General features: G+C 39.5%; 1 protein-coding gene across 1 annotated transcript; it reads left to right on the top strand.

The window, feature by feature from the left end:
• Positions 1 to 682: 682 nt before the first annotated feature.
• Positions 683 to 8,762, top strand: fem1c (fem-1 homolog c). The gene is made up of 6 exons (XM_067521109.1): positions 683 to 2,026; positions 4,764 to 4,933; positions 5,053 to 5,241; positions 5,563 to 6,074; positions 6,429 to 6,605; positions 6,813 to 8,762. Exons 1-6 carry the CDS (start codon positions 1,483 to 1,485, stop codon positions 7,075 to 7,077), a joined length of 1,857 nt encoding a protein of 618 aa, XP_067377210.1. The 5' UTR covers positions 683 to 1,482; the 3' UTR covers positions 7,078 to 8,762.
• The last annotated feature ends 6,563 nt before the right edge of the window (positions 8,763 to 15,325 follow it).

Here is a 15,325-nt window from a genome sequence, read left to right as displayed (position 1 = left end):
TAACCCAACTCGAGAACAAAAACAGTTGGGTTAGGTCGTAAATTTGATGTCAGTTCTGAATGACAGTCAATCAAAACTGACTGTCATTCAGAACTGAATCCAGAGTATTTACTGGTTTAAAAAAGAAAACACTTTTCTATGATTATATGCCATGTATTATTTGTAGTTGTCTTTAATTTCTTTGTTTCTCACCAGATATTCATTGTCACTGGGTAACCGATGTATGTTAGAGTTCCCTTTGTTCACTGAAGAGTGTTTTTCAGACACAATCACCACGATCATTCAGTTTAGTACAGCTGAATAAACGATACGCTAAAATGTCAATGTATTCATTTATTTAATACATAAATTTTTCGCTGAAAGCGGAACTCCCAGCTTATAGCTTCTGGCAATACTCATTTTATCCTGCAGGGAGTAATCTAATAAAGGGCACGATAGGGAGCTACATGTTTATTTCAAAATATGTCTTAATCATGCTGAGACAGATGCGGCATTTAAACCGTTTTTCTCGGTGTCGGTGTCTTTTCTGTAGTTAGTGAAGAAATTCCAACAGGGTATTTTATGTTTGCGTTTTAATGGCAACTAAAGATCTATAGGCTTTGCGATTGGTTGCTGGCACTGTCAATCATAGCTCTGCTGAAAAAAAAAAAAAAGACTGCGTCGCGTTTGCGTTTTGATAGAAACTGAGTCGTGATCATCCGGTTGAGCCGTGGGTGGATAGCCTTCCCTATTTACCTTCCCCCTTCGCTGAGATTATAGTCATGCCAGCTTGCTGAGTGGCTAAATGGACGGCTTTTGTTCACTGTTTCGGGGATAACGTCTGTGGTTTGGCTGTCGACGTGTGTGTGTGAAAGAAAAACGACGTGGATATCGGGGATTTCCCTTGTTTTTTTTTTTTTTTTTTTACTGGTCTAACGTCGTTTTCCCAGGCTAAGCTAGCACCACCACGGGGTAACGGGTGGGGGTGGATTTCTACATTTCGGCCATTGGAAAGCGAAAATAAATAACGTCTCAGGGTATGTTGAACAACGACAAGCACACGAAGCATGTCTAATGAAGGAGAGCTTCTTGGAGAGGAGAAGCGTCAGTGGACGAGTATCGGTTGATCGATAATGAGGTGTATAGTAAGCGGTGTTAGTTTAGCTAACGTGAGCGGAGACGGTCTGTTAGCTAATTTAATCTAGGAAGTGAAATAGCCGTGTTGCTAACTGGGTGACAAATGTATTATTGGACCAGGGGTCGTCTCAAAAGCGTGAGTTGTCAGTAAAGTTAAAGACTCATAAAACGGACTGTTAATGTTATTTTCTCAAAGCTAAAGTTTGGAAAGTCGCGAGGTTTAAACCGAAACGTTAGCATTAGCTTGAAAGTCGGGACTTGTAAACAAAAGGTCCCGAGCTTCACTTGTCCCCAGCTACACCTTGACTCATCGTTACCCGAGTGTTTCGCTGTTATCCGTGCGATTTTTCTCTTTAGCGCTTAGAAATGGATTTAAAGACGGCAGTGTTTAACGCAGCCCGGGACGGGAAGCTCCGGCTGCTCCAAAAACTGCTAGAGAACAAAGATGGACACGAGGTGACCAAGTTAATGGGTGAGAAGACAAACGGGGCCACCCCGCTACTGATGGCCGCCCGGTACGGCCACCTCGACTTGGTGGAGTATCTGCTGGAGTGTTGTAGCGCTCCTGTTGAGGTCGGTGGGTCAGTGAACTTTGACGGGGAAACAATTGAGGGAGCGCCCCCTCTATGGGCAGCATCCGCGGCGGGTCACCTGAAGGTGGTCCAGTCCCTGCTCGGCCACGGAGCTTCTGTCAACAGCACGACCCTGACCAACTCAACTCCCCTGAGAGCAGCCTGCTTTGATGGCCACTTGGACATTGTGAAATACCTGGTGGAGCACAAAGCTGACCTGGAGGTGGCCAACAGACATGGGCACACGTGTCTCATGATTTCCTGCTACAAGGGACACAAGGAAATAGCCCAGTACCTGCTAGAAAAAGGTGCAGATGTCAACAGGAAAAGTGTAAAAGGTGAGTGGAGAGCAGCTCACAGCTGTGGCCTCCTTTTAAATACATATTCCCACAATTCTGCATACTTCAAGATTTTAAATACTTAATTTCTCTATTCCATAGTAAACTAGTAGTGTTGTGTCCTGAACAATTCAGCGCTCCTAGCTAGTAGTTATGAAAATCTAAAGGGAAAAAAAGATTATACCATAATCACCTAAAATGCCCTCAAGTATTAATTTAAGCATTTGCATATTTCAATTAATTAGAAATTACTCATCAGAATAAAATGAACTATTGGGTTTTTTAAGATGATTTATTATAAAAACACGAACACCAGTGTTCCTCAGTTTTTTAGCACGTTTTTTCAGTCATTCTGAAAAGCCTGAAGGTGATATCCAGCATTAAATCATTTAGCAGACAATTGGTCACTGTAGATTTGTTAGAAGTTTAGAAAATGTTTTGTTACTTTCTTGATGGAACTTAGTAGCTATGGTTTGCTTGAATTCATGTTTTACAGTGACATACAAATGTGCTTTAGGAACAAGTCACTCTAGCATCATACAGTAGTTTACTTATCATCTGACCATTGCTATGCTCCGTGTGTTCCAAAAGGTCACACGATGAATGGACCAACATACATTCAGAGCAAGGAGGCAAGTGTAGCCAATGTCCCAGGTGTTTGCAGCTAGTCTAATGAACCAAGGATGTGTAAAATCACGGTTGTCACTAAATTCCTTTATCTGATTGATTGTGGAAATGTTTAATATACAGGAATCCACCATCTCTTTCCGCTTGTCTGTATCAGTTGTATCATTTAGGCATGACTACATCTCCCAAACATTAGTGTCTTTATTGGCTTGGCTTCTGGTTAACTAAAGGATTGGTTTTGAGGTGTTGTTCATTTTTAAGCCATTTAATGGCTTAGCGCTAGCCTTACTTTCTGAACTTTTACCCCTCAACATTCCATCATTTTCTTTATTTCTTTTCATCTTGTACAGTACTTTAGTTGACTTATGCTGTTTTTAATGTTCTTAAAAATAAATTGACTTTACTTGTGTTAAAAATCCAAAACACAAGTTGAGAAATGTTGACCAGCAGAAGAGCAAGAGACAGCTGCTGTGTTACAAGCAAACTTGACAGAATGATGTTTGATGACTGAGGTGGACGCACTGTTTCCAACTGTTGCCTTTTCATAACAGCCAAACTAACTTGAAGAAGCCGCTTTTTAACATAAAATTATAAGTTAAAATTATTCAAAGAATGGATGTCCAGTTAATTTAGAAATGCGGGGAAGTTAAATATGGCCGGGACAGGATTATCACAGCTGATTGAACTGTTAAAAAATGCTAGGGTCAGCTCTCTAAGCTAGTGAGGGGTTTTCTTCTTTTGGGCTTAAGTTCTCTTTTAAGACCCATATTGAGTATTCAGTCTAATCCTAGGCTTTGCAAAGGATTTTAAAATTTCCAGAATACCCTTAATTGCAGTTTTGTTAGTTTATCATCCAGAATAGACAAACATCTATGCCAAACATTTTCCCCAGAAAAGGTGCTTGCTTTTTTTTTTTTTTGAGGTAAACTCAAAAGAGGCAGTTTGTCTGGTTTAAAAAGAATGTCATCAATGTAGTTGTGGCAGAAGTTGAAGATTATAAATAATGTCTAATCCCCGATTAACCCTCTTTGGTCTTATTTGATTGAATATAGATTAGTTTCACAATACCGAGACTGGTCATTTTAGAGTTAGTAAAGGCAAAACAGAATTACAGAAGAGTGTCCGATTCAAAGGAGGTAGCCAGGGAGTGGCACCATGTTACAAAAGTGTGCTGTGATGAGTTAAATTAACTTTTAAGATATTAATTTTATTAGTTTTTAATTCAATTTTTATCTAATATACGTTATAAGCGTACGTATTTAGAAAGCAGCAGTTTCTTTTTTCTTTTTTTTTTTAAACTGCCTGACTTCCTGGACAGACTGCTCTATTTTAATGAAATGTTTGCAGGACAAGAATAAGCAAGACAAACTTGTTTTCAATATCCAGACTTTTGATCTTGCATTTTGTCTTTCATTTTCCACTTTCACAATGTTCATCGTGACATTTTTTAATGCCGTGCGATGTTCCAGTATGACCAAGATGTTGAACCTTGTAATAGCCCTTGAACAAGCTAAGCTCCATACAGGTTTCTATATGGTTCATCTAAAGTTTTTGACTAACCTTATGTTCAAGTTGACAGTTTACAAATAAAGCACAACTATATTGTTTTATTCCAAATCTATTGTGCTTGTGTACCAAGCCAAAATTATGGAAATTGTTATTGTTTAAATATTTAGGATTCTATTTAGATGCACCTAGTTAATTCAAATACTATCTAATATGATGGAGCCTCCTCCTTCAGTACTTCATTACACAAAAAGGGGAGATTTTTTCCCCTACTAAGTCTACAGCTTTTAGTATGATGTACAATTCAACCATATATGTCAAACAATTTTTGAGTTGTACTTTTTTTTAGGGATCAAGAAATGAGTAAAAAGCTTACAGCTTTTATGCACAAATGAAATGCATTGTGTGAAGGCTACAGTGACTTGGATTTGAGCATTTAGATAAATAATATATATTTTAAATAATTTTATTTTTGAATCCAACAACTGTAAGATCATTGTTATTTGTGGGTCAGCAGAGGTAGGCTGATTTGTACTTTGCTTTGGATAAAAGCATATGATAAATGACTAAATGTAATGTGACGTAAATAAAATACATTTCACAGGTAACACAGCACTTCATGACTGTGCTGAGTCAGGCAGTCTGGAGATCATGCAGATGTTGCTGCAGTATGGAGCTTCCATGGAGCAGGACGGCTATAGCATGACACCCCTTCTTTCTGCCAGCGTCACAGGACACACAAACATTGTGGACTACCTGACAACGCACAAACAGGTAACTTAGAAAATAAGTTTGTAAGCATAGCTGTCTACAAGGCTATAGTCACAATATTGTGAATGTTTTAAATATTCACCTTGTAGATTTTTTTTTTTTTTTTTTTCTCTTTTCTGCAGACAACCCACAAGGAACGCATTGATGCCCTGGAACTTTTGGGAGCCACGTTCGTAGACAAGAAGAGAGATCTACTTGGAGCCTTAAAATACTGGAAGAGAGCCATGGACCTGAGGTACATGGACAGTAACAACATTATCCATAAACTGGAACCCAAGCAGCTGATCATGGCATACGACTACGCAAGAGAGGTGAGTCTGCCTTTTAACCAAGGACCAGTGTTCCACCATTGTATGTAACACACTTGAACTCAAGGAAGTTGACTGCTTTTAAATTCAGTATGTTGGGAAAAACCTTTGAAGTTGCACTGTCTCAAGCACTGTATACTATTGCACATTAACATTGGACAATTGTGCAATTTTATATAAAAGAAGAAAACTAAACAATGTTTAGAACCATTATTATTTCACAAGGAAATTGACAGAATAGACAATACACGGAGCTCTTATTGCAGCAGGCCAGTCATATGTTCCAGTATCTGATGTCTTAACCTTTTTAAATCTTATTCTTAGGTAACAAATGCAGAAGAGCTGGATGGGCTAATATCTGACCCAGATGAGATGCGCATGCAAGCTTTGCTCATCCGTGAGAGAATTCTTGGCCCACAGCACCCAGACACGTCTTACTACATACGTTACAGAGGAGCTGTCTATGCCGACTCTGGAAACTTTGAGCGCTGCATCAATCTATGGAAGTATGCATTGGACATGCAGCAGAGCAACCTGGACCCCCTCAGCCCCATGACTGCCTCTAGCCTGCTGTCATTTGCTGAGCTCTTCTCCTTTATGCTGCAGGACAGGGCCAAGGGGCTCCTGGGAACATCTGTGTCATTTGATGACTTAATGGGGATCCTCTCGAAGAGTGTGCTGGAGATTGAGCGAGCAATTAAACAAAGTGGACCGATGCCTCCTGACCCTGCCCAGCTTAGCAAAGCTCTGTCAATCATTCTGCACCTCATTTGTCTTTTAGAGAAGGTGCCATGTACTGCAGAGCAGGACCACTTCAAGAAGGAAACCATCTATAGGTGTGTTTTGTATTAAACTATTTTATATAGAAAATAATTTGTAAGAACATTTTTTTACATTTTCTTGGTAAACTATGTATGTGTGTGGATGTTTTGAAGGTGAGGGAAATCTTTAGTGACAGATTTTCTTTGACCTCGTTTCTGAAAATGGCTTTGTCATCTCCTGCCTGGTATGTGCTCTAGTGATGTGAAATTGCACCACTTACACTCACAGAGCCCCGATACAGCTAATTTTAGTAAGATCTGTTAAATTAAACAATGAATTCAACCTCGGCCTCAGATATCTTGTAATGTAAGCGTTTAAGTCTTGTTGCGTTTCTCAAAAAAATGGTTCAAATCTTTTCACATCTTCAGATTCCTGAAGCTTCAGCCTTGCGGGAAGAACGGTTACAGTCCTCTACACCTGGCCGTCGACCGCAACACTACCTGTGTTGGCCGCTATCCCGTATGCAAGTTCCCCTCCATGACGGTTGCTTCTATCCTCCTTGAGTGCGGGGCGGATGTTAACAGTAGAGATGAAGATAACAACAGGTCTGTTTGTTTATAGTGTATCATATTCGTATTTTTATTGTAAACAACGTGGTGGAGCAATAATTTTATTTATCCTGCCTGTATACATTAAAGATAAATAAAAATTAAAAAAAGGAACGTGTCAGACAAGACCAATCTCTGTTGATTTTATGTGTGTTGGGCATTGTTATAATCTTAACACACATCTATAATCTTTGCACCCCTCAGTCCCCTCCACATAGCTGCATCAAATGGTCACCCTGACATCATGAATCTCCTGATTTCCTGCGGAACACACTTTGACAGCACCAACGCCTTCCAACAAACGGCCTGCGACCTCCTGGATGAGAAGGAGCTGGCCAGGAATGTCATCCAGCCCATCAACCATACCACACTGCAGTGCCTAGCCGCCAGGGCTATTGTCAAGCACAGTCTCAATTATCGGGGAAACATCCCAGAGAAACTAGAAGCATTCGTTTTGCTCCACAGATAATGACCAAGAGGCATAGAGGGGAATGGATTGATGAAAAGAGGGGGTGGGGTTGTGGTCTGCACAACGTGGAGCTTTATAGCTCAGCACCAGGCCTACAATGTGTTCAAGGAGCTGAAAGAGACAATTTTGTGGGTAAGGTTTTCAAAATCGAAACTATATGGAAAGAATGAACTTTAAGATTTGTGTGTGTCCTCATTCAACCAGGATGTATTGAAAAATGACTGGAGTAGATGAAAGCTTGAGTGACACTTTTCTTCCTGTGGGATTGTATTAGGTAAAGACTGCAACACAGACAAACACAGTTGTATTTGTAGATGAACAATGGGTTTACATATTTTTGCTTTTGTAGATTTTTTTTTTTTTGCATATTCCACAATGCTATTTATTGAATGAAACTTGAGAGATTTTTCTCCATGCTGGTTCTCACCCAGGCTCAACTTTGCCTGCTTCTCTCTTTTCAAAGCAAGGATTGAGGCATTTCTACATAGGCTGGGACTTCAGGTTAATTTGTTTTGTTTGTCCCATCACTTTTGCCAATAGTCATAGACCCTTCTTCAGTCATCATTGAGCTAAAAAACATTTTTTTGTACTCAATACATGTAGTTATTGTCATTGAAAATCTGGATATCTGCCAAGTGATTTGGATTCTAGCCTCATTTGTTCTCACTTTAGTATATAACCAAGCTTTACAAGAAGGGTTTTGTGTATGTGTGTTTGTTTGTGTGTGAGTGAGTGAGAGAGGGAGAGAGAAAAAACACCATAAGTGCTTTATTCTTCCTATGCACAGGCTAGGCTGTTGGAGAGACTGTTGTAATCTGTGCTGGCATTTGTCTGTGCAATATCTCATGAGTCTTTGTGTTTACCTCATTGCTGCCGTTTCCTTCAGAAACCCTCTGCTTCACTTAAAGAGGGAGGTGGATGCAAAACCATTTTACTGATTGTTGTAAGCATGAATGTGTGTGTGTGTGTGTGTGTGTGAAAGTGAATACCACATGGTGTTTCACGTATGTAGAGTGATTTCTGAGCTTACACAAATTACTGAGGACAAGAGTGTGAAGTGGCACTCACAGAGATTCTATAATGCCACTAGAAACTACAGTGGCCAAACTGTCTACAACTGCTGGAGTATGCGGGCTTGTATTCAGAAGTGACCTCTTAACAGTCATATGTGGCCGACCTTTAAAACACAGTGCTTCTTTCATAATGTTGATTAAAAAGAAATGTCTGGGTAGGTTACCAACTTTTGCATGCGCAGTATCAGCATCTTATCAACCAATTAATCACTGCAGAAAACCCTTCATGAGAACTCCTAGACTACAAACTAGACTACAGCTAGGATAGTTCTGCACATTTTGTACAACTGTCGTCCAATTGTACGAGAACTGAAAACAAATGAGTGGGAGGATGCCTCAACATACAGCATATTAAAGCTTTGTGAATTCTCTTGTTTGCACATTAACTTTAGATGTGTGGGTTGGAAAAAAGGGCTTTTCATAATTCATAGGATTTCAAATTGCAGTCTATTTACCTGACAGTTCGAAACCAGACATAGAAAATGTACGAGGACTCCCAGGGCAACTTGATTTGAATCTGCACTTTACCACAGTGGAGTTTAAGATTTGATATGGCATTAATCAATTCATGTCTTAATAACCAGTTTGACAATAAACCCAAGTTGCACTTGTGTCATTGTCCAGATGTCTTATTTCTTTATTTGGTCAATTCTTGGGACTTTGACCTCAATTGTAGACACATAGAATTATCACATTTCTTACAGTTTCAACCTAAAAACTTAGGAATTATAACCCTGTAAACATAGAAATTATATTGGAGCCACTGCATTGATTGCGATAAATTCCCAGGTGGTCATAATGTTATGTCCGATCGCTGTGTATCCTTCCCATTTCATAGCAACACTTTCCAAAGTTACCTGTGAACCAGTTGCTGTATTGTATTGTCCTATGGATTTTATTGGATTAACTGACTGATTGGATTCCTCCTGTTTTTTACTACGCTGAGTGATTTTGTTCCAGATAGTCGAGCTGGGAGTGGGTGCACAGATGGAATGCATCCAGAGAAACCTTTTGACATTGATTTTTGGTTTATAGGTTAGTCCACCAATGTAGTGCAGACTGAAACACACTCACTGGCCACATTATTAGGTACACCTGTACAATCTAAGGCAAATCAATCCAGTAGCTCTGCCATGTATTGTTATAATTTCTCACTTTTCAAGTTGAAACTTTTAGAAAAGTGATGACTCTAATCTGTTTGTTATTGAGGTGGTGCTGTTGTACTGGAGGGCATTCTAAGAAGAGGTGGTTCTAATGCATTACAAACACCTCTTCTTAGAATGCCCTCCAGTACATGGATGACTGAACAATAGTACAAAATTTGAAATATGCAAGTGACATGTATCCAAAAAAAACACACTCATTAGTGATATGCAACAGGTGTGCATTTTTTTAAAGCGTCCTGTGACGGTCTGAACTGTGTGAACTTTCGAGAATCAAGCTCATAGTAGCATGAGACTGGAAATCAATCCACTGTGCTCTACCCAGCCCTGCCTCTCACCACTACACTGTGCCCTGTCCAACACTTTTATGTACACTTTTATTTGCTGTTGCTCTGCTGTTAAATATGTGTGCTACAAAAATTTAGTTTGCTCAGTTAAAACATATGAAAGGATGGCGTGTGATTACAAGATTGTTATGTCATGAAAAAGTCACAACCGAAATATTTCTTGATCATCAAAGTTGAATCAAAGGATGACTCTTTTTTTCTTTTCCTCTTTCTTCCTCTATCACAGCCTTGATCTCACCACCAGTTTCCACCACACAATCAGCCGCTACAGTCTGAATGTCACACCTATGCTGCATGTTTTGTGATTAGTCACTGAAGGGATCTGTAGCAAATCAGACAGTGGGAATTTCTTAATGAGTCACGATTACTGTAGGTTTGTGTGTGTTTCTGTGTATAGTGGGCACCTGACAGGGCAGGTTTTAGTAGATAGTTTTTAACCATCTGTGTCATAGCAGAACAAGTCTAAACAAGAAACTACAACCCATTTTGAATTTTAGTGAGTTTAGTGGACCTGACAGAACCAGTTGGAAATAGAAGAACTAAGAACAAAGGTGTGAACAGGATCTTTCTAAATATGTGGTTTACTGGCACGGCAACTCTGAAGGGTGTCAACAACTATGCAGTTCAGCTTTATCATATCCACACCCAGCATTACTTGCTGAAAAAAGCACACCTATTATTAGGTGACAGAGGACACACGTTTTTTGTTTTTCTTCCTTGTGCGAGCAGTAACAAGTTACCGGAAACTGTATCAGTTGATAAAATCATCAATGTCTTTCTTTCCAACGCGTTATCTCTGTCGTGTTATGTCCAGTTGCCCTACATCTCCCCCAGCAACAATATTTAGAACTCCCATTGACAGCACACAGCGTAGGTGAGTCTGGGCCTGGAACAAGTCGAATCTTGTCACACGTGAGCGTTCGTGAAACGTGAGCGTTCGTGTGATGGGCTGGAGGTTAACAGAGGCTGTCAGCTCTGTTTTGAACTAGATGTTGTCATAATGAGGGAGAGATTAAAGAGCATGCGGAGAGAGGAAGAAACAAATGAGTTCTGTGCCACATAAGAGAGGTGTTTTTGTTGGAAGGATGTGCGCATAAATGCCAGATTATGCAGGAAATCACTTGTCATCACAGCAGGGAGGTGGTGTAGTGACCACAAAGTCCCAGGCATTAAGTTGTCAAGAACCTACTTTTCCAAATGGATTTGGAGCAGGATACAGACTCCCGATCAGCTCCAAAACGAAAGTAATCGTTGTGTCATGAGATTCAGAGGTTTCAGTGGAAATAATGCAATTTTCTCTTTTAACAGCATAAAGCATACTTAAAGGTTTACATTTTTTAAAACAGTACTGACATGTCCATGTGTACAATCCTTACAAGCTTTGTTTTCACCATTTCATCACTGTCCTGCTACAGTTGTCTGTTGAAGTAGTTTGCAAAACAAAAACTTTAAATGATACCTACACAGTAATCAAACTACTGTGTGTACTTTGTCATTTATCCAGGATTGGAGTGAATATCTAAATATTGATTTCATATAAACTTCAGAAAGAGGAAATTTATCCTTTAAATTTTTTTTGGTTTTATTACCATAACACATTACATTTTAGAGGTTGGTGACTCACAATAAACACACACATTTTCTGCGACACTTGCTGAAATACATGGTTAAATATAGCACTACTAATGCAACACCACTCCTCCCAAAGTGGTTTTGGATTAGTGCTAGTGGAGTTTTATTGTAGTTTATAAGATATTGGAACATATGCTCTGTCTGTGGATACCAAATCTTGCATATATTTTATATATTTGTCAATGAATATATAAAAAAAATTGAGTGGTGAGTGCACAACCTAAACACAAGCCCTAGACAGTATGACCACATATCTGTCTTCACTATGGTGTACACAAAGCTTCACATTATGACTTATTTTCATGGCCTTTTGGCAGTGTTGTCAGCTCAGCCTACTTCTATCCCGTCTATATTTAGGGCTGAATAATGCCCAGTTGGAAAGCTGTCCTACATTGAGCCTGCTCCTCCATCTCTGAATACCTGCAGGTGAACTCGCCTCAGTTACCAGACACCTCCTGACTGTCTCTATGTCCACTCAATCCACTTCAGTTCAGTTCATTTAGGTTTTACTGACATGGCAGACAAGTAGAATAATGCTAGAGCACATATTCACAAGAGTAAACAGAAAACTATGAATAAGATATTTTTGTTTCTAAATATTTTATTACTTTTTTCTATTGCTAGTCTCTACCTTCGTGTGTTTCTATCATTGTCTGCCACCTCCTCACTCTCTAACTTTACCCCTGTGTGTGTGTGTGTGTGTGTGTGTGTGTGTGTGTGTGTGTGTGTGTGTGTGTGTGTGTGTGTGTGTGTGTGTGTGTGTGTGTGTGTGTGTGTTCTTCGTCTCCATGGCACCAGGAAAGGCTGTCTGCAGTAAGGCTTGAGATTTTTGATATTATTGTATAATCATTTGTTGATTGTCTTATTGGATAATGACTAAACAAATAGGAGATTTTTACAATAAGCAACAACCTCTAAATGTGGCCATTTTATGATGGCAAGTTTTTACATGAAGGAAAATCTGTACTGTACATTTATACAAGGTCTTGTAAGCCCACCTTAAGTTTTCAGCTTTTTTTAAATTCATGGTTGATTTAATTTGACTTTTCTTGACACTGGTAAACAGGAAACGACTCTTTTGTAATGGTGTAAAAACATATCTCTGCAAAGTAAAGTAATTTGCGAAAAATGAAAGAAAACAGCTGTGGGGACTCGGCAAGGAGGCCACCAAAACACCTGTGAGCCAGAACATGGAATTAATGTCAGGATTTCTGATTTAAAAATGTAAATAATTGGTAGTTGCCCTCTTTAGTTGCTCTACCGTGTGACAGCATGTTGTTCATATTGGACTTCCTGAGTTTTAAAAAATAACTGTCAGATATAAACATCTGTCTTATGTCACAACCTGGCTCAACAGTGCGACAAAGAAGGGAGGCCACACAAGGTTCTCAAGTAACTCACCATATTTTAATTGAGTATATAAGCAAATCAGTGTTGGATGTAACGTGTACAAGACATGTAGACAAAACAAAAGAGAACTCAGCAAGTGGGCCCAGGGAAAGAGACTGAGCCGATCTTCAAGGCCTCCCTTATAGGAACCTTAACCCAATTGACACAGGTGTACAGCATGCCTAAATCTCAGCTCCACCCACTGGCTTCCAGGAAAACAAGGAAAACACAGCCACACACACACGAAGAAAGACAGGACCCAGATCTGGCTTAGGCCATCGCACTCCACCCTCATAAGACAGGGTTCCTACAGGGTACTCTTGCTTTAATCAGGTACATAAACTCAGGGCAACTTAAGAATTAATAGAGCTTACCTGAGACAATCTTCCTACACAAACCTAAAACTTATATAGCCTTGAAACCAACTGTTTTGGTGGTGTTTACTGTGAATGCCTTGGACTATTTCTTCCACCTAACAAGCTACATTTTCAATTTGAATTGAAAAGGTGAACTAGACCCACATGCTCAGGCATGTGAGTGCAGTTGTTTAGCACCCAACTAGTTACTTCAACATATCATACTTTATATAGGATGTGTGCAACAGGTTGCTTGATGTAAATCCACCATGGCCTGGCCTTTATTCAGCCCTCCAGTACTCAGACAGTAAATCTCTCAACATGGCCCTTTTTCAACAGAGATTAAATGGTGAGAGATTTGTCCTCCGCACTGATTGACCATGCCATACTGTGTTTTCTTGTTTACTTTGATGCTCCGACAGCCCATTGGATCAAAGTAGCACCTGCTGAATTTAAAATAAGAAGGTGATGACTGAAAAAGTGCAGCAGGAAAACGTTACTGATTACATAAGAGCCCCAGCAGCTGTAATAGATATGCAGGATTTTAATGTGGTGGATCACTGGAGTCTGAACCTGATACTGGTTTGTACTGGACACCCCTGTGTCTGCCTATTGCCATCTCTTTGTGTCTTACAGAGTAGTCCGTGATTTGACCGTGGGGTACTGTTAAAATTGTTTGCGTGTGTGTGTTGTGTTGTGTTGCTGCCCTTCATGCACTAAAACTTTGGCATGGAGACTTTCCATTTTGAGTCAGCTATCAAAACAACATCATATAAATAGAGGGAGAATTAGCTGGCATGGCAGTGATTCTAACAACAAATACAGAAGTTGAACACACATAAATAATGTAAGAAAAGTATACACCCCTGGAAAAATGCATACAGCTACTCACAGATACAAACCACTTCTAAGCACATACACACCTAATACTTTAATGAGTGGCATTTTGGGTATTATTTACTGACAGTGGTTACAGTAGAGATACACAAGACACCATTTGGGACAACAAATATACGTGCCTGGAACCCGATCCAGACTTGTTGCTGCCACATGATATACATCTCAACCACCAGGACACCCCCTTCAGGTCTATTTTAAACTTTCCCTTTGGTGAATATACCACATCAGTACACTTAAGATTGCATCATTGCTTTATTATGGCTGTGAAAGCTGGGGATTTATATAATCCAAAAACTGAACATATGCTAAGCCCTGTACATCTGAATGTGGGGTTTCAGTGACAATTAGTGAAGGACAACACCACACGTTTCTGCCTCATCAGGCTTGCTGCAGCCTGCTTTTTGGAGACGTTTGGGAGCTTTAGTTGACTGAAGTTATACACAGGGCTCCTGATGTGATGCTACCATGAGTCAGGTTTGCAACGTTTTGGATGAGTTTGTCCATGTATAAAAATATGTGTTTGTGAAATATAAATTTGCAGCTAGATGCAGTACAGTAATAAAGTACAGGTACACATACTATGCAAGAAGCAGTTTTGTTACCATTTACTGTCTATAACTGCAGGTTAAGAGGAAGGTAGCATGATTCAGCAAAGACCAAAGGGTAAATATCAAAGTCTGCACTAGTTGACTTATGATGACTTATAAAAAAGTGTTGGTCACGTATTGTTGCAGTAAAAGTTCACGTTTATCTCTGGCCAATAGAAAGGACGCTGAGTTTGAAAATATTTTCCTGTTATGTTCTGGATTTGTTTATCTTTTTCTCACATTAAATATTAACTTTTCAATATCTTTCCAGTGAAATGCAGTGGAATGAATTTCACACTTGACTAAGATTAAAACAGTTTTGCTTGTTTAAAACGCACCATGTGCAAAGAGATTTCTCTTTGGTTCATCAGTGTTTCTGTGCCCACATTTGTTGCCAATGCCAAACCATCTGCCACAAAACAACACTGACTCATCAGGCCTGCCTACACTCTTTTAAGAATCCATCATTTGCACAAGATACCTCCTTTTTGTATCTAATCACTATGTACCTTTTACCCAGCATTTCACAGCACCTTCACAGTGTTGAATCAAACACATGTGGGCTGTGGATAAGAGTAGTCATGATCAGAACTAACAATAAGCAAAAGCTTAACCAAATGTTTGAATTTCTGCAGGAAATTTCTATTCTATTCTACTACTGTGTCTGTCATGTCATGCAAGCCTTACCCTAAAGTCAACCCTTAACTCTCAAGTAGCCCTATGAAGCTGTGAGGACTGACCATTATGTCCTCACATCTTTGGTTTTGAACTAAGATTTGTGCACGCAAGCATTGAAACACA

Source organism: Channa argus, chromosome 11 (genome assembly GCF_033026475.1).
Source record: "Channa argus isolate prfri chromosome 11, Channa argus male v1.0, whole genome shotgun sequence".
In the NCBI taxonomy this organism is placed as follows: Eukaryota; Metazoa; Chordata; class Actinopteri; order Anabantiformes; family Channidae; genus Channa; species Channa argus.
The sequence above is the reverse complement of the archived record's forward strand: the minus strand, read 5'-3'. Positions and strand labels throughout refer to the sequence as shown.

Bases quoted from the DNA above. Each gene is read 5' to 3' on its own strand.
- fem1c (XM_067521109.1), top strand. From the start codon at position 1,483: ATGGATTTAAAGACGGCAGTGTTTAACGCAGCCCGGGACGGGAAGCTC. The intron at 2,027-4,763 runs GTGAGTGGAGAG...TACATTTCACAG, and splicing joins CAACAGGAAAAGTGTAAAAG to GTAACACAGCACTTCATGAC. The intron at 5,242-5,562 runs GTGAGTCTGCCT...TCTTATTCTTAG, and splicing joins CATACGACTACGCAAGAGAG to GTAACAAATGCAGAAGAGCT.